Source organism: Mus pahari, chromosome 17 (genome assembly GCF_900095145.1).
Source record: "Mus pahari chromosome 17, PAHARI_EIJ_v1.1, whole genome shotgun sequence".
Taxonomy (NCBI): domain Eukaryota; kingdom Metazoa; phylum Chordata; class Mammalia; order Rodentia; family Muridae; genus Mus; species Mus pahari.
Genome location: NC_034606.1, coordinates 48,693,360 through 48,711,823, shown reverse-complemented (window position 1 = coordinate 48,711,823; position 18,464 = coordinate 48,693,360). Strand labels below are relative to the sequence as shown.

At 54.4% G+C, this 18,464-nt stretch overlaps 1 protein-coding gene across 2 annotated transcripts in view; it reads left to right on the top strand.

Moving 5' to 3' along the window:
* Positions 1-18,464, top strand: part of Scube1 (signal peptide, CUB domain and EGF like domain containing 1) — a 119,355-nt gene that overhangs the window by 69,623 nt on the left and 31,268 nt on the right. The window contains exons 6-8 of one of the 2 annotated variants that reach the window (XM_021216361.2): positions 2,107-2,223; positions 4,727-4,816; positions 17,753-17,869. In XM_021216361.2, coding sequence (XP_021072020.1) covers positions 2,107-2,223; positions 4,727-4,816; positions 17,753-17,869 — 324 coding nt within the window. The remainder of the gene's footprint in view (positions 1-2,106; positions 2,224-4,726; positions 4,817-17,752; positions 17,870-18,464) is intronic. The other variant, XM_021216362.2, reaches the window with a different exon arrangement.

Sequence of the window (18,464 nt, the reverse complement as noted above, 5' to 3'; positions counted from 1 at the left end):
GCCTGGTCTACAGAGCAAGTTCAAGAACAGCTAAGGCTACACAGAGAAACCCTGTCTTGGAAGAANAAAAAAAAAAAAAAAAGATGGCTTGGCTTGGAAGAGCAAATCCCAGATCCTGAGTATATCTAGACTCACAGTAGTGTGTGCCTGCTGTCCCAGTGTTTCTGTAGTGAGATGAGAGGAGGAGACAGGAGAGTGCCTAGAAGCTCATGGGTCAGCTAACATGATATATGCAGTGGTAAACAAGAAGAGACCCTTCCTCCAACAAGACAGAAGATGAGGATCAGCACAAAGGGCTGGGGAGACCTGCATGAGCCCCGAGCTAACTTGTGTTTCAAGGACCTTGGACTCTAGAGTTGGTCAGGAGATCAGACTGGGCCCAGCAACCTCTAAACTGGTGTGGAGAGGCTTCAGGGCTCCGTACCCCAATCTCTTACCCCCCCCCCGAGTCTAGGGTCCTTTTCAGAGATAGGGGGTATTCCTTTGTCCATCTTGGTCTTCCCAGAGTCCAGCATGCCGAGCCAAGGAGGAACTATCTGTGGTTCTCTTGATGCCTTATTCTAAGATACCCCTGTGCCCTCCCTGAAGAGAATTCTCAGTTAAAAAAACAAGACTAAACAAAACACAACACAAAAACATAACGTCCAGCCTGAGATTGTCCCATCCCCTGGGAGCCTTGAGTTTCTGTCTTCATGAGGGAATGCTGGGCTGGGGAAACTTGGGACCTGTGACCACCATCCCTAAGTGTAGAAAGGACAGACTTCATGGAGGAGATCCTGTGGGCCATCTGACTTCCCTAGAAGTTGGGCCAAGAGGAGGACACCACCGAGAGGCTGTGGTATTGAAGACTGTGAGATGCCAGAGAGATACCCACCCTGTCCAGTAAATTCTCACCCTCTCCTTACCTGCTATGGAGACTACATTTGTCCAAGGTCCAGGGGCCAAAGGCTCTTGGGACAAGTAAGCCCAGAGGGTCATGGTAATTCCTTCCTAAGGAGAAACATATGAGAAACGTGTCTGCAGAGGGAAGCCATTCCCATGACATCACCTCCAGGGACCTCTCTCCCTTCCCAGCCATCTGAATGGATCTACTTAATAATAGGCATGACTAACTCAAACTCTCAGATCTGGAATTCGATGCTTCTCCAATCAAGCCTGGCCTCAGACTGACTTCATAAGTAGATAACGCATGTAGACAGAGTATAGACATCCAGTCAAGGTCTCTATGAAGATACATTGTCCTGACAGCCATCTTGGCCTCCTCGAATAATGAAGCAGAGCCTCCAAGAGCCCCGGGGAGAGATCTGACTTAGATCCTTGTCCCCTTCTGGCAGTCTCCCTCCCCCTAGACAGTGGCAGTCCTCATTGAAGTAAACTTGAACTTACCATTTTCCTACCTTAGACTGGCTCCTTATGCAGTCTCTTTTCCATGGATGTGGGCAGCGGGGAGCGTCTGGGCTGAAGGTCCCTAAGTCCTCCAACCACAGGCATCACCGGCCACATAATGTAGGTCGTTCTCAGCACACACCCCAGGCGACATTCATTTGCTTAAGTTCTGTCTATCTGGGCATCCCTGAGTTCCAGGGTCAGGGCAGTGAGGGAACAGAGCTTGAGATACCTCACAACTAGGATCAGGGGTATCCCTGGGGCCCCCGGGGTATCCTATCCGTAGAGACATCCCTCTGCCTGTGCCAAGACACAGCAGGGGAGAGTAAGAACTAAGAAAATGGATCTCCCCAACAATTGACCCTCTATGTCCTAATGTTGTTAACAGGCATCTACCTCAATGGGACCAATGGGGCTAAAGTGTCTTGCATGTGTATCTAGCCTCTCCATTTTTCCCATGTGAGGCTCGGAGTCTACTTTTGGGCCCTCCCCATTCACCTCTATAGACCAGCGTTCCTACCTGACACCCTGAAGGGGTTCAGGGACAGAGATCTCTGCTACTCTGTCTTCAAAATGCCGTTCCCTAGCCACCTCAAACTTTTACTTCACTACACACACATCCCCACCCCACCCCCCCAAAAAAAACGAACCAGTGCCTGTAAACTAACGATGTCTGTTGTTCTGTTTATACACACGTGTATACACTTTGGGACTAACTAGTAACCTGTAACTATGGAAACGGAGGCTGTCAGCACAGCTGCGAGGACACGGACACAGGCCCCATGTGTGGCTGCCACCAGAAGTACGCCTTACATGCAGACGGTCGGACATGCATCGGTAAGTAGGCACTGTCACCTGGTACCACTCTGTGCCATACTGCCCCCTGCAGGTACCTTGTGCGGTTCCCCCCAGTTCTGGAGGAAACAGAAGGGAGACAAGAAGAGGAAGCAGCCACAAGGCCAACGGGAATGGCAGGCATCCCAAAGGCAGCTTCTATGATGAGTTATCTTGGGTGCCTTGGTCCCATGGGACCAAGTACCCTAGGGGCATCTAGGTTGGGTCTCCCAATTGTCTGCTTCAGCTTGGGGGTATCGTCTGTCCCTAACGTCTGTCTGGAATTTTCTGACGTAGAGAACCCTTAGCAGCCGCACTGAGTTTTCGTGAGCACTTGTGGATCTGGGCGCTGTTGGCAGCCATGCGGAAACGGAGTTTCCTGGCACATGGCTCCCTGTGAGGGTGGTGGAGGTGTGCACCCTGCGTGGGGGCGTGCGTGCTTGGGACTGCTTCTCATTCTGAGCTAGCCGGCTCTCCCTTGGACTTCCTCACCCTCCTGAAGTCCCTTCTCCTCAGCATCGCTCCTGTCCTATCACCTGCTTGCTCCCTGGAGTCCCAAGTGAGACTCCGCTACTTGTTCCTTCCAGGCCCATGTTTCCAAGGGTAGCTTGAACACTTGTGGTTATTTTGTGCGATGATTACTAATACGTTTTTTTTTCCTCCTGTTCAAAAATAATAGCAAGACTTTTTTAAAAAATAAAAATAAAAATAATAATAATAATAATAATAGAAAAGAATTTAGGCTTTGGAGCCAAAATGTCTGCTTGTTAAGAGCCAACATGAGTTGGTGGGAATCATGCTTAAGTCTTCTTTGATAAGGCCCCATTTCTTATGATCAACTTGCGGGATGTTTCTTGAGGGGCTTTTGAGTGACAGAAAGGTGTTGGGTGAACACCCCATGTCTGTATCTGTGACCCCACGCTGCTATCTTATCCCTTCCCCTGTCGCTGCTCCCTGGTGTCTTGGAAGGCTGGGTGCGAGGCTGGGAAGGGACCCCAGGCTATCCCCTCTGTGGTTGGGGGCTGTCCTGCTGCCTGTGGTGGCCCTCCTCTCCTCTGTGTGGTCTCTTCACTCAGACAGCCATCCTTGATTTCATTTTTTTTTTTTTACCTCATCCCCTGCTGCTTCTCTCGTGATGGTCCCTGATTGCCTGTCTTGTCTGACAACTGACATTCATTAAGCATTTCTCAGAGCCAAAAGCCAAAACCAAACCAACCAATCAATAATAATAATGATGATGATGATGATGATGATGATGATTAAAAGCCAAAGCAGGTCTCAGACCAGTGTCTCTATTGCAGCCTGATCCCATCTAGAACCTCCTGACCCCTGACCTCTCTCCTGTGGCTGTCCTGCCCAGAGCTCCCTTGAGCCGCTCCGGTCTCCCCTCTGTCTCGTCTGTCCCATTTCCCCGTGTCCAGTTGAGCCTGCCCTGCAGCCGCTGGACCAGCACAGACAGCTGCTGGGGAGATGAACTCCAGCCTGGGTTTAACCCTCCTTGCCTGTGTCTTCCTCACTCACCCCTGTCTCTTCTTATTTTCATTTTTTTTTTTTTTTAATGTCTGCTGCATGTGACAGTCCCTGCTTGGATCTCTTTCCCAAGCCACACACTTCCTGTCCGTCCCCTCTTGTTAGAAACCATCCCCCTACCCCACCCCACCCAGCTCCAGCCACTGTGGCTTCAACTCTTGACCAGGATGAGACACCTCCTGTCCTGCTTTGCTCCCTGTCACCAGGCCCAGCGAAGCACCTTGGCACAGCTTGGTGCCCAGTGGCTGGAGGCTCCCTGGCCGGCCTGAGCCGTCTCCCTCCCGCACGCTCCTAAAATGACGGCTCCTTCTCTGCAGTCCCTTGTCAAGCACTTGAATGCTTAGCTCTGGTCCTCTAGACAAGCAGGCAACCAGTGCTGCCCAGATCCCTGGATTTTTCTGTCTGTCCAATGGGATCCAGCGTTCCCTGTATGTATGTATGTTTGTGTACGTTTCTCTGTGAGTCTCGTTCTTAATTTTGCATGAGTGGCAGCATCCTCGTAACAGGGCATCTGCTGTCGCAGGTATATCCATCACCAGATCTCGCAAACCTGTCCCCTTGTCCTGTGCTTCGTGTCCTACGCGCTCGAGCCCACGGGGGACCTGTAACCGCTTCTCTCTGTGAGCCTATGGCATGCTGTCTGCTTCCGTGTCCTCCACACGGGCTTTCTGCTCTGACCTCAGCCGCCCTCCCTGCCTGTCTGCACGCGGGCCTCGTGTGCCCGCTGTGTCCAGGTCTGTGTTGTGGCCACCTTCCTCGTCTGCATGCCGCCCCTCCCACCCTTGCCGCTACACTGTTTCCCTGAGCACACCTGCCTGGAAGTTCCTGGGATTAGCCCTTGGCGAGGGCACCGCGCTGGCCCGGCATGCTGTGTTGGCTTTGTGTGCGCCACGCCAAGAGGCTGACGGTCTTGGGCCGCGGGAAGTGGGCTCTCATTAACCACTGGCTCCGTGTTTGTCCCTTACTTGTGTTCTAGAGAAGGATGAGGCTGCAATTGAGCGCTCTCACTTCAATGCCACGTCAGTAGCTGATGTGGACAAGCGGGTGAAACGGCGGCTCCTCATGGGTAACACTTTTCTTCCACCTCCTTTGTTCTCCCTGCCCTTTTTGGGTGTGTGGGTAAGTGTGAATGAATGCTGGCCTGGGGGGGGGGGGTCCCGGCATGCGGTCACGTGTGACACGCCAGCTTCGGGGAGTGTGAGAGCCTGGGCGCTGATGCGGGACTGTACAGATGCTGGTGGGGAGGTGTGCTGCTTTGTGAGCCCGTACATGTGCTAGCATGTGGATGAGTGTAAGGATGAGGACGTGTGTCTGTGTGTGAGGTGTGGGGTCTCCATGTGTTGTTTGTGGAGGCGGGGAGGCCCCACAGCCAACGGGAACTCGTTTTCCTTTATAAAACAGTTTGCCCTCCATCAAACACGTTGATTTCTTTGTTTGCATATTGTAGCAAAGAACCCAGCACCCATTGTCTAGTGGCCTGAGTGCCTGGCCTAACCCTCCTCTGATCGTGTAGAAACCAACACAAATGTTAGGCTCCGAGGGTCAGCGTGCCACACTGAGACTCTGTGGCCACTGGGACCCTGGTGGGAGGAGTTCTGTGCAGCATGGAACTCTGACCTTGCTCTCTGGGGACCTGCTGGCCAGGCTGCTGCTAGACCAGCTGAGGAGAAAGGGGTGGAGAAAAACCACTCTTGACACAGGGTGCGGCCTCTGCATTCGCCCCTTCCCCAGCCCATCAGTGGGTCCCTGTTCTAAGTGGCAGGCCTATAGGTCATGCCAGCTGCCTGCACCCCCCTGTGCATAGCTACAGCCTCCAGGGTTGTCACAACCTGCTCGGTGACACTGTGAGCCTCATATACACTTTTCCAGCTATAGGACTGGGTAGAAGAGTCCTTATTTCTCGGAGAAGGAAACTGAGACTCCCTAGCTTGCCCTGGGTCACTCATTACCCTAAACAGTTGAGCACCCTTAGGGATCACGGCCATGTGGGTCCCGGAGGCCAGAGCATGAAGGTCTTAGAGAGGTCACCTCATTTTGTAACACTAGTGTAGAGGCCCCAGCTGGAAAGCATGTGACTTCTCAGAACCTCTCTCTGAAAGACAGACAGAGAGGAGAGATAAAATTGAGTCAAGCTGATGGTGTTGGCCTCAGAGAGGGAACGCCAGCATACTGCCTTGGTAGAGTCTAAGGCTAGAGGTGGCTTGGGTCTCTGAGATCCTAAGACGGAAGGGAGGGAGGACAGGCCAAGGAGAAGCACCTGGAAGCAGGAGAGGAAGATGAGGGACAGGAAATCCCATTATGGGCCGGGTCCCGAGCCACCTGGCTCCTTAGGTTGTGTACTGACCCCTGTAGTGACCAGCTTCCAGAGCACAAGGTGAAGGTGTGATAAGGCAGGCCAGGATACTACATACTCAGGGTTCACTAGAGTGAAGCCCACATGCCCTGTTGTCATAGAACCGCCAAGACGACCCTGCGGGTTTCAGCCCAGAATTGTTATGAATGGGGTTTATTTGAGGAGTGGGGAAAGCTGGAGGCAGAAGGCGCACCCCTCAGGAAGAGATGGCGAGGTAATAGCTCTGCCCCCCTACTTCCTCCCTTGTCTCTCCCTCCGGCCTTCTGTGCTCTCTACACATCTAGAGCAGGCTGATTCTCAGGCCGAGAGAACGTCCCCTTTCCCTGTGGGAGCCCCGAGTCATACATCCCTCGGACAGCGGCTTCTCAACGTGGGCTCCACAAAAGATGTGTAGGATTGAGGGTATCCCCCACCCTGTCAGAGCTAGGAACTTTCCAAGAGAGAGTCTGCCCTGACCACAGAAGTCATATCCCTTAAATACCTACAAGTCAGTTATCACTCTCGTGATTTGTGAGCCGGAGCCAGGACACACACACACACACACACACACACACACACACACACACACACACACACACACACACACACACACACGTACACACACACACACACACACGAATCCAGAGGGACTAAAGCAGGTCAGTCTCCAGGCCCCTCCGCTCCTTCTTGGGGCTTGCTACTCTCTGCCCAAGCTGTGTTGTTTTGACTACAAGGCTCCCAGTTTTAGAGACTAGAAGTGACCCAGCCTCGACTCAGGCCTGCAGCATCATTCATGGGAAGGTGCTGGCAGCTTCTCAGGCTCGGAGCCCCACTTCTGACAGCACCAGGCAGGACAAGAAAGGCCAACTGACCATGGGGATAGCCATACGGTAGAAAGATGGTGGAATGGTTTCTCAGGACAGAGGTGGACCCACCCCTGGGACGACAGCAGGGTGCTACCCCATAGGCTGAGCGAAAGTTCCCATGAAGCCAACCTCATCCTTCTTGGGGGGTCAAGGGAGAACCCTCCAGAGAGCTGGGAGCAGCTAGGGTCCATTCAGACCAATCCATCTAAGGAGGCCTCCCAGCACAGAGCCCTTAACACAATCCTGTTGGCAACGGCCTTCGTGTCTTGTGGGTTCTGAGTTATAAGAGACAGTCCGGCCAAGGCTGAGGACCCTCTGCTAAGGCACAGACCTCAGTAGTTCTCTCGCATCGATCCATCCCAAGGCTCCCAGTCTTCCTGTCCGTGGTTGAAGCTCCAATGCCAGACTTGCACATGTGAGGCAGCGTGAGCTCTGCCTCCCCACCACCCAATCCTTGCAGTGGTACCTAACCTAGTATCTTCCCAAATCTTCCCTCCTCCACAATGCTGCTTCCTTGCATCCCCACAGCCCCAGAGGCATCTGTCCCACATCACACGTGCAGGCCCTAAGTCCTGAGAAGGGAGGCAAACACAGCTAGGGCGGGCTCCTGCAAATACCAAATCCAAAGCCAGTCACCAATCACAGAGAGTGCTTGAAGCTCAACAGGTACCCAGGATATAGCCTGTCCTTAAGGCACCAAGGAACAGAACCTACAGCCAGTGGGGTTCTGCAGGAGCACTCAGGAGAGCAGGGTGCCTGTCCCCAGGGCAGTGACCCCAGCCTTGCACTCTGCCCAGGCTGCACTGAGAGCTGGGACTGACCTGGCTGATGGATACGGCCCCAGAGAGGGGAGACTTCTCCCCTGCACTGTCCCAGCTGACTCTGCGTCTCTCACCCAACCCTTTCGGGCCCACAGTTCCCTCCTTCCCCTTGGAGTCTGTCCAGGAATGGATGTTCAATAGTTACAGACGTCAGAGTAAACAGGACACTGCCTAGTCTGAAGGTGGGGTGGGTCTTGGGTTTACAGGGACAGGAGTCTCCCCAAAGCCTTACCTGTCCTCCTGTACCTGAAAGGCCCTCTTCATAAATGTTCCCACTGATGGCCAGAATTTAGGTCCAGCCCAGTGTCTGTGATCCTTTTCAGCAGCAGCCACTGCACAGGCGTGGCCCAGAGGTGCCTGGACCTGGAGGAGAGGTGGAGACTTTGGCCTTGGAGCCAACCTACAAGGTCCCCTGGGAGCCACATCTGCCAGGGATGTTTCTTAGCTCTCTGGGAGACAACTTTGCCCTGGGAAATGCACATCGCATACCCACAAGAGCTGTCAGGAAGACGATATAAGCCCCCGTGGAAAAAAGTGGCTAGCACAAGGCAGCTTTTGATAGTGCCAGCTGTTGGCATAGGTGGCCAGAGTCCAAGCCCAGGAGTGAGGGGCCGCTGCGAGTTTGTTGGGTGAGCAGGCAAGGTGAAGCCAGCACTGCCCTTGGCTCTGCCCTGACTCCTCCCCACCCCCAACCCATGCACCCCCCCCCCAAGGCCTCTAGTGCCTGGGGAAGCAGCTGTGGGGGGCACGTGAGGGGGTTGAGGGTAGCTTCATTTGTGGGCGTGTCTTGCTGGGAGGAGCTTCCCGGTGCAGCCTTCTCCAGCAGAGTCTGAGGTCCCCATGAGTGGGTGTCCCGCACTTACCCCACCAGCCTCAAAGGAGCTGGAGGTTGAAGATTGTGGTAGGCAGGACAACACCCCAAGGTCTGCTGAACTGTGAGCAGTTCAGGACAGGAAAGGGGACTGGAGAACTGTGGGGTAGGGAAAACTAAAGGTGACAATGGCTATTCCTTAGAGGGCCCACACTGCCACACTGTCTCGAGCCTCATGAGTCTAGCTTTGGACGCTCACTTGCTTCTCCCCACAAATTGACCCCTCCCTGCTGGCAATTCCATATCTGCTCCTCGTTTTCCCAGCCCCACACCCCACTTCTCTGGACAGCCACTGTCTCTCCAGGTATAGCTTCTTCCCATCCTGGGCTCCCTGCCTCAGTGTGTCACGTCTTCATCACTACCCAGGGCCATACCTAGGATGGTTCTGTCTGGCAAGGGTGCCTTCAGCTCTCGTGTCCCCATTCGCCCTTCCACTCGGTGTCAGTATAGCTCTGTGTCACCTGCCCCTTCTGTGCTCACGGGACCCAACTGCGCATAGAACTCCAGAGACCGGGCCCAGTTGAAAAGGATCAGGTGACCCATCTACACCCACCTTCTAGACTGACCCCACGTATGCTACCCACGTGTGACCCCACGTGTGCTTTCCCTCCCTTGGTTCAGTTAGTGTACATCTGGGGCTGATGGGAGTTAGTGGCAACTTGGCTGTCACATTGTAGAATGGATAGAGGTGAGACGTCCGGCCAGGGTTACCAACGAAAAGAGGAATGGACTTTACCTCTGGCTGACCCCAGATAAGGAAACTGAGGCTTGACAGACAGAAGCCACACAAAGCCACAGACGCAGCACTTCTGGGCCTGGAGACAAAGCCTGGCTAGAGGACCTTCTGCTGTCTGGCAGCTGGCTGAGGGATAGCAGAGATGTGGAGTGAGCCTCATAACCAGAAGGCAACCTGCCTTGGGCCCCCTTCTCCCATGTCTCACGTTCCATCTGTCACAGGGGACCCAGGCACCGTTGACGCTCTGGTGCTTCTTGACCTCAGCCATCTCAGGGTATGCCCTCTTCCCGCCAGGGCCCATGGCCGCTTCTCACTACCCCACCATACTTCCTCTCCCTACACACCCAGCCTCCTCCCTGTCTCTCCCCTCCCCTCGCTAGTGCTTAGCTGGGGCATAGCCATCTTCCCTGGCACCATCCTTACCTCTTTCCTCAGCTCCTTGCCCCTCAGGATTTGACCTGTGTACCCCCCCCAAAAAAAACCTTCTGCAATGTGACCTCAGAGCTCTCTACCACTCATTACATTACCCATGCCCGACTCCTGATGTTTCTGCTAACCAAGTCCCAGCCTTGCCTGCACCCAAGTGGCTGTGCATATCTACAGGCCACGAATGGAAGGTGCCAGAAAGCAGCGCGACCCTCGTCCACTCCCATATAAACCAGTCTTCACCTGTGTCAAAACAGACACAACCATGATGCTCTTTCCTCCCAGCCTACCTTCCTGGGAAGGTCATGGCCTGTTCCCCCACCTCTGGCTTGCCTTCTGCGTATCTCTAGCCAAGTCCCCCTGAAATGAGCACGTGGGCCAGGGTAAAAGTCTCTCTCAAAGCTGGGCATGGTGACGCATGCCTTTAATCCCAGCACTCGGGAGGCAGAGGCAGGCAGATTTCTGAGTTCGAGGCCAGCCTGGTCTACAGAGTGAGTTCCAGGACAGCCAGAGCTACACAGAGAAACCCTGTCTTGAAAAACAAAACAAAAAAACAAACAAACAAACAAAAAAGTCTCTCTCAAGCAAGGCTCCAAGACTGACATGGGCAAAGTGACAGGAGTGGAAGGGCGGAGGGGGAAGGCTTCCGGTTCCTCCAAGATGGAGCTTGTTGGTAAGGATGTGTAGCTGTTCCACAGCATGGATCCCGTGGCTAGACAGAAGCCCAACCTCACAGCAGGGTCCCTCCTTCCACTTCATTCCGGCCCAGCTTCTGCAGTCAGGTCTGGTCTCCATCTTGGTTTCCCTGACACCAGCCAGGGTCACCTCTCATCCTTGAGCTTCATTTGCCCTATTGCTTGGGACAGGGTTGGAGCTGTGTGCCCTAGAGGAGCCTGAAGGAGCCCAGTGTGCAGTGTCTGGCCGTGGGTAGCCCGGAGCAGGTGTTCACTTACAGGCTTCTCCGTAGTGTCCCTGCTTCGCCGGGCCTGTGGAGTGACAGCAGGGAAATCAATCCCCAGGCAGATCCATGGTGAGGAGAGAGTCGCAGGGCTTTGCCTAACCTTAGTCAGCTGTGACTGCTGAGCTGGGTGTTTAACCATGGGATTACCAAAGATCAGCCAGGAACTCATAATCTAGACCCTTCCGAGGAAGCAGTCTCTACCCCTAGGGTCTTCCAGGTTGGCAGAAAGGGCATGCTGCCTTGCGTAGAGGCTCCCCTCAGACCCCCTGCACACTGCTTACTCTAGCCCAAGGGTGATTTTTTTTTGCTGGGGAAGCCACAGAAACCTGAACTGTGGCTTTCATCTTAGCTAACCACGGGTTCCTAGTGTCACATTCAGTCCCTCCAGCCGGACACGGTGGCCCTGTCTGCTTGTGCACGGGGCAAGCGAGGACATGCTCACCGGGTATTAGCTGTTGTTCATGGGGACTCTGCACAGAAGGCTCTGCATACTGCAGACCATTGTGTCACACACAGCCCAGTGGACAGACCCACATAGGCGAAGGGCACAGACCCAGATATCCACCAACCGTGTGACCTGGAAGAGGACAGACCCAGATGTTCACCAGCTGCGTGACCTGGCTGTGTTCTTCCCTGAGCCATGCACAGAATAGACATGAAACTCCCACCCACCACCTCCCCTCCTGGGAGTGAACCTCCCCTCCCGTGAGTATCCTTCGTCTTCCCAGAACTCTGGACCTCACAGCTAGGGGAAGGGCAGGACAGGCTTGTGTCTTGAAGTCCCTGTTCCTGCCTCCTGACTTGAGGAAAGGCCTCTGTGGTCACTTAGTATAGACAAGAAGCCTGTCTTCCTGCAGGCTTCGGTCTCTTTCCTGGGTTTTTCTGTCCTCCAGCTCCTTCCAGGTCTCCTTCTGCAGACCTGTGGATCCCCAAGTTGGATTCTGCTTTCCCAACAACTATGTAAACATCCCAACCTCTTTGGGTTCATGCAGCTCTTCTCTGGTGCTCCCAGAATCCCTAGAGTTGAGATCCCTCGGTGCTCCAGAGGATGGCTCCTCTAATAGTAGTTTGTCTCCCTAAGGTCTGTAGGATGGACCCTGCACAGCCAGGCCACTATCAGCAAAGGCCTCGTGGGGCCTCACCGCCATCAGGCTATGCTAAGAAAATAGAGTCCAGAGAGCATGAAGACTGACTCTGTGCTCTGCTGGACCCTCTTAGCATTGTGGGCACAGGGCAGCCCTGAGCAGTATTGGCGTTATATGTACGCAGTCTTCTCTCCTGCTTCCCCTTGGGGACCTCATCCTACACCTCCAAACCTCTCTATTTCATTACACTTCCCCCTGCTCTGCTCCCACACGTGCATTCCACCACTCCCTGCTGAGTGACAGGACAGAGCATGAGAGACCTTGCTCGTTATGCCCAACACAGTGACAGATACGAACCTGCCACACGATGCTAATGTCAGAGAAGGACTTGAGCTGCCCCCAGTGGAGAGAGACCACATGTAACAGCTAGGACAGGGAGAACAGCTTTTATCTCTGAGGGAAGGGAGCTGGGGAAGGGTCAGTAGTCTGCTGAGGGGAGAGGGTCAGAGGTCAATCAGTAGGTAGATGGAGAGAGCCAGTGGCTGGCTCCTTCACAGCTGCCACAGCCAGTACTAAGGCTGAAAGGCAGATGGATCCACCCTAACTGAGGCCTAAATGATGCAACCAGGGCTTGGGGCAGCTCCCCATCAGGGTCAGGTCTTTAAGGGACAGGGCTGATGCTGGGTGCTGGGCCCACAGGAAGAACCTCCCCACCCCCCACACCACCTACACCTACACCCCAGTCAGAGCCTCTTGGGAGGAGAAGACTACACTGTCGACAAGCCTGCAGTGAGGCCAGGCACACATAAGTGGGAACCAGTATTCTAGAGAAAGGAGTCAGGTCTTTGGCTAAAACCCTCCAGCTTGGAGGTGCAAAGTCTGGCATACTGGCCAACGGGCTGTCCCCAACTCTTGTGTCAATCGGTCACAGAACTCTGTCCTGCTGGGCGTGAACCCTGGGGTCACTCTCCTTACCCCAGCTTCAGCCCTGCTCCTCCTGGCCAGGACCGACACAGGCTTGGACTCATTCCCCATACCCTGTGTTCCTCCTCCTCAGGGGCCTCCCATGCCCCTGCTTGCTTATTCCATCATTAGCAGGAGCCACCCCCACCATGCTGGGCCTGTGCGCATCACTGAGAAAAAGGGATACCCAGCTATGGTTCTTCCTGAAGCCATATGGTGGATGAAGGGGACAACCAACCAAATAATGTCATCTTGGTGGCTCGGTTTCAGAAAGCATGGGACTGTGGGCTTCCCAGCCCCAGTGACTTCACTGGCTTTAGCTAAAGAGGCCACCCAGCAGAAGCCAGTGTGAAAAGCAAGGTGTTAGCCCTGTACCACGTCCCCTGGGAAGCAGTTGGCTCCTGGGTAGGTCAGCTCATCTCTGGCTCCTCCCTTGTTGCCAAAACACTGTCTTCTTGGTCTCTGGACTGCCCACTATATTGTAGTCTCCCTGAGACCAGAGTTGGGTCCCAAGCACATCTGCCCAGCTCAGAGCCACTCAGAAAGGATTATTATTCAGTGATTCAGCAATAGACAGTGGATACCAGACTCCACATGCAGAGAGTCTGAAACGGGGCACCAGGAATGAAGCGGTCACAATGACAGGCCAGCCTATAAAGCACTCGCACCTCTGTCCTTGTGTCTGGGCTACTCCAAAGCCACATGGTAAATACTGCCATTACCGTGAGCAGATGGGGATGCAGATCTGTGTGTAGAGGGGTTTCCCACACTTACATAGCCCATGGGCACATGGAGCCGATCCTGGCTCCACAGCTCAAGTCTGATCCTCATTTGGGTAAGACTGTTCTTCAGGGAACTTGCTGATCAATGGTGGTGCCATCCTGCAGAACCTGCACAAGGAGCTGCTTCCCGACAGCAGGCCTTTGGCTCTTGCATCCCTCTGTGGGAGCCATGCCACCATAGGTATAGACTGCCACCTGTCTGGGGAATCTATCACCAAAGCCCCAGTTCTGGACTAGACCAGTGACCTCCATAGCCTGATGTGTCATAGCTGAGCGAGCATGCCAGCTCCCTTGATGGCTGCATGGCCTGGACACACAGGCTACTTTCTCTATGGCCATAAAGTCACCAGGGCTGGCCAGAGATAGGCCCACAACTGGCTTGGTGCTCTGTAGCCTCTATCTGGAAATTCTGAATCATTTTTGAACACGGGCCTCTCATCATTTCTCACAGAGCCACATGCGAGGCAGCCATTCCCACGTGAGCAAACTCCTTTTCTGAGCCTTGGTACTGTTCACAAAAGTGTCAGGTTTTTTGGATTACTTCAAGCTATTTTGAGGTTAATGGAGAAGAGGGTGCCTTCTCAGATGAGTAAGGCTATTCCTCTGGAAGATGCTTCTCTTGCAGGAGGGGTGGGACAGCCTTTAGGTAGAGCCCAGTAACTCTCACCTGGAGCCACGGCATGGAGAGATGTGGCACTCTCCCATGATCATGAAGGAGCTTGCCTCTGACCCTTGAGAGAGGCCCTCTTCCCCTTATGCTCCAGGATCGTAGTTCTGGTGGACAGACTCAGGTCTTACCAGGCCAACTTGTATACCACCAGTTCAGGGACTGAGATGGGAACCAGAGAAGGCCAGAGTGAGAAACCAGAACCCTTGGAATATTCTGCTACAGACTCCAACTCTCATCTCCCAGCCACTGTAAGGACAGGAATGTGTTTCAAACTTCTCTGAGACGGTGGCGGGCAAGCATCAGATGTAGGCGGACTTCAGTCTTGGGAGACGGAGCAGTAAAGCTGTATGTGAGGTCCTCTAAGATGGGAGCTGAATGGTAAAGCAGGCTGCCAATGCCTTCAGCAGTGACTCAGGCACTTCGAACTGGAAACTTCTAGAGAGGAGATGCTCAGTCCCACCCTGCCAGCCGGTGCCCCTCAGGGGACCTCGGTGGGCTCTCTATGTGTTGCCTCCTGTGGCATCCCTCACCGGGAGCAATATGGCTGAGGTGGGGAAGGCAAAAGTGACTCCCTGTGCTACAAGGGATGGAGGGGCCTATGGAGGCCAGGCCAGGCATCAAACTGCTCAGGTTACATTCTCCCAAAAGCACTTAGCTACTTAGAGTAAGGCAGTGGTCTAGAGAAGGGACTGTTTGGCTGTGGCGTCACAGCACAGTGACAGCAGAGCCACACTAAAAATAGACACTGTCGTTGGGTGCTATGAAGAAGCCGTTTGACCAGGTAAGGTATAGGTGAGAGAAGCTCCGACCCAATAGGATGGATAGAAGAGCATTCCTGGGGTAGGGAGCGCCATTGTTAAGGAGGACTCGGGGACTTGGGGGTTTTGTCCAACCATATATATAGGTGCACAGGCCACACCCAGGCCCCTGGAGCAGGTCTGCTAGAGTCAGGCTGAAGGATGTTAGTTAGCTAGGACCCTTGTGCCCAGGGAACTGTGTGGTTTGTCCAGATCTAAACAACCACTGCCACCAAGTCTGCACAGCTGGGCACAGGGCTCCCCATTGAGGAAGTGAGGTCCAGGAGCTGGGAAGGCAGAACGGTGAGACCTGGGAGACAGAGGTAGGGTATGGCCTCTCCCGATCCTTCGAACGAGGTGCCGCCGTGGGCTCCGGGGCTGGCACCCAAGGACAGACGCAGAAGCCTTCCAGGTCACTGAGGACTTAGGAGACGAAGGCCTGAGCATCAGTCATTGACTGGGGCAATGCAAGGAGGTCTAAAAGCCTGTTGTGGGAGAGATTGTCTTGCAGTGGGTGTGCAAGGATGAGTGACCACTGTGCCAGAGCCCAACTCCCGGTCTCAACCTCAGTCTACAGAATACACGGATGGGGCCAACAGGTCCCCAAGGCCTCACTGGTTAAAACCCAAAGCCCCATCAAAGAGAAAGGAGGACTCTCAGACTGTCAGGTCTGGTTCCCAAGGACGCAGTCCCTAATGCCTGAACCCCACCTTCACCACCAGAGAGGTTCAGGGCCCACCCAGCCCCAGCCTGCATTCCCTGCCCCTCCTCCATGCCCCCCTGCCACTGAGCTATAATTATCCACACCTGGAAGACAGGTAGACTTTCTGCCCCTCTCCGGAGGGCTGTCCCACATGAAAGGCTGGCAGGCTCTCTGCTGGGGTGGGCGGCAGGATTCCCCCCCTCTGGTTTAACCTCAGGAAAGGAAACATTTGATGAGAGCCCTCCAGGTCAGCACCTGGGCCTTACGTCTTTTAAGTAGAGAGTACATTTGATCCTCACCTTGGCCCCGGGGGTGAAGGGGGGAGCGGGGAGAGAAGCTTGTCTTCTCCTTTCCAGGTGTGGGGCTGCCTTCTATCTCACCCTACTGCCCCAGCAGATGCTTCTGGGAGGAGATGAGAAGGTACACAGGGGCCACAAACCAGTTAGAACTGGCCCATGCTGGCGCGGGGACCCACCCGCTAAGTGTTAGGAAGGTCGGGCTTCATGGAGCCTGGACTTCAGGGCAGTGCCACAGAGAGGCATCCTGGATCACAAAGGATAAGGAAATAGGCTTTGAACACCACCAAGCCACAGCCAGCCCACCCTACCCCCCCACCCCCCACAGACACCTCCCATCCCTAGCTGGAGGTGCTAGCCTGAAACTCAGGGAAGTCAGCCCAGAAGAGCGCCAGGGAAAGGACATGTGACAACCACGGCTCTTCTGGATGGTGATGGCTAGTGCAGATGCTGGCCTTGAGAAAGAAGGGGCTGTCCCTGGAGACTGCTTAGCCTCTGCAGCAAGTGACACCCACCCCCGTGACCTTGGGTTTGAGTGCACATAGGATGTGCACTTCCCTCTCCTGGCACCCCTACTCTGGGGCAAAGTTCAAAGGCACGATCCCATGAATCTGATGAAATAAGCAGTGTGGACTGCCGGTACCTAAGGGTCTCCCTTCATCCCTTTTCACATGGGCTCACTCCCCAAAGCCTTTGCAGAGGAGACGCATGGTGCTTTCAGAATTGTGAAAGAACCTTCAGGAAAAGCAGACTTGGCCAGGCACCCAGCAAAGCAGAATGGAGGCAAGAACGTAGCACAGGTTGTAGAGATGGACGCCTGGTGTGCTCTCTCTCTCCTTTCTCTCTCTCTCTCTCTCTCTCTCTCTCTCTCTCTCTCTCCTGCCCCACAGTAAAGGCAGAGAGAAGCAACCTCACATGGGCACTGTTTCCCTGAGAAGCAAGCCTGCCAGGTGCTCATGACAAAAACCAGGTGGCAAATGACCAGAGGCCTGGGAGGGTGGTGGTTGGGCCACCACGTCCTGGAGACCTAGCTCTCCCAGTCCTCTGCAGGCCTGCAGAGGATCACTCTCACCCCCGCAGCAGCTTCAGTGACCTCCACTGTGCCCCCAGCCACTCTGGCCCCTTTGAAATTTGCTGAAGGGGGGGGGGAAGCACTAGACAGGGTTCAAGGAGACAAAAACCAGATGCTTTGGCAAATGGTTCAGCGAGAACAGATGTGCGGCTCCGAGCCTCCCTAAGGTGATGGATGGATGGTGTGCAGGCCATTGGAACCCAGTCCTGTAGCCAGGCTGGAGAGTCATTTCACACAGGCTGGGTGTAAGAGCCCCCAAGCCTTCTGGCAGTCACCAGCAGGATTGGGTGTCTAAAACCAAGCAGGGCCAAGATTTAAAACAGCACTAGGCAGCCGCTAGGTTAGTCTCAGCACTGATCCTAAAAACACAACCTCCCCACTGTGAGCAGTGATCTTTACCCCTAGTACAGCCCTAAGCCATCCGCAGACATTTCCACGGGAATGGTGCCGGTCACCCACTTTACAGATGGGGAGCCTGAGGCTCAGGAAGTGTCCCGACAGCCAGGGTACTATAGATAACACTTGAGCCTAGATGCCTGGGTCTCTTGGATGGGGAAAAAATGGTAGGCTGGTGTCTGGGGAAACTGAGCATCTCTGTCTCCCCCCTCCCCCCTCCCCCAGAGACATGTGCAGTGAACAACGGAGGCTGTGACCGGACGTGTAAGGACACTGCCACCGGCGTGCGGTGCAGCTGCCCGGTTGGATTCACACTGCAGCCAGATGGAAAGACATGCAAAGGTCAGCACTTGCGCCGTGTGGGTGCAGCCCCACCTGGCCCCGAGCGGCCCATATGGTCCTATAGCTGGGCCCAGATAACCAGGCTGGGGGACAGGTGAACGAAGGCAGCTGGCAACCACGGGAGTGGCTGTCAGCGATGTCAAGAAGAGGGAGAGGCTCCAGCAGGGTACTGCAGCACACCTGTAGCATCCTGGGTTTTGGTCAGGAAGGTCCCAATTCCATAGAATTTGCCTGTCCTTAAGAGCCAACAAGAACCACCACAGAACATCCTGGGCCTGATTCAGCTCTAGGACTGAAGTGTGTGGCCAACCCTTGACCTTTCATTGTGTGCCCTCCAGAGCTGTTGGGGACAACCTGGCACACGGCATGAATCACTGTGTGTCACAAACGTATGAGGGGTTCTCAACCAAAGGGGAAGGACTTTAGCATAGAAACGGGGATCTGGAGGTGAGGATGCAGATGCCTGAGGTAAGATGCCTTGCAGCTATGTGAGAGAGAAGACAGACCAAAACTTCCCACTATACTGTCTTCCCCACAGCCCATCCGTGTCACAGAAAGCCAGCCGCCGTATGGAACCCCAGGCTAGAAGAGGGTA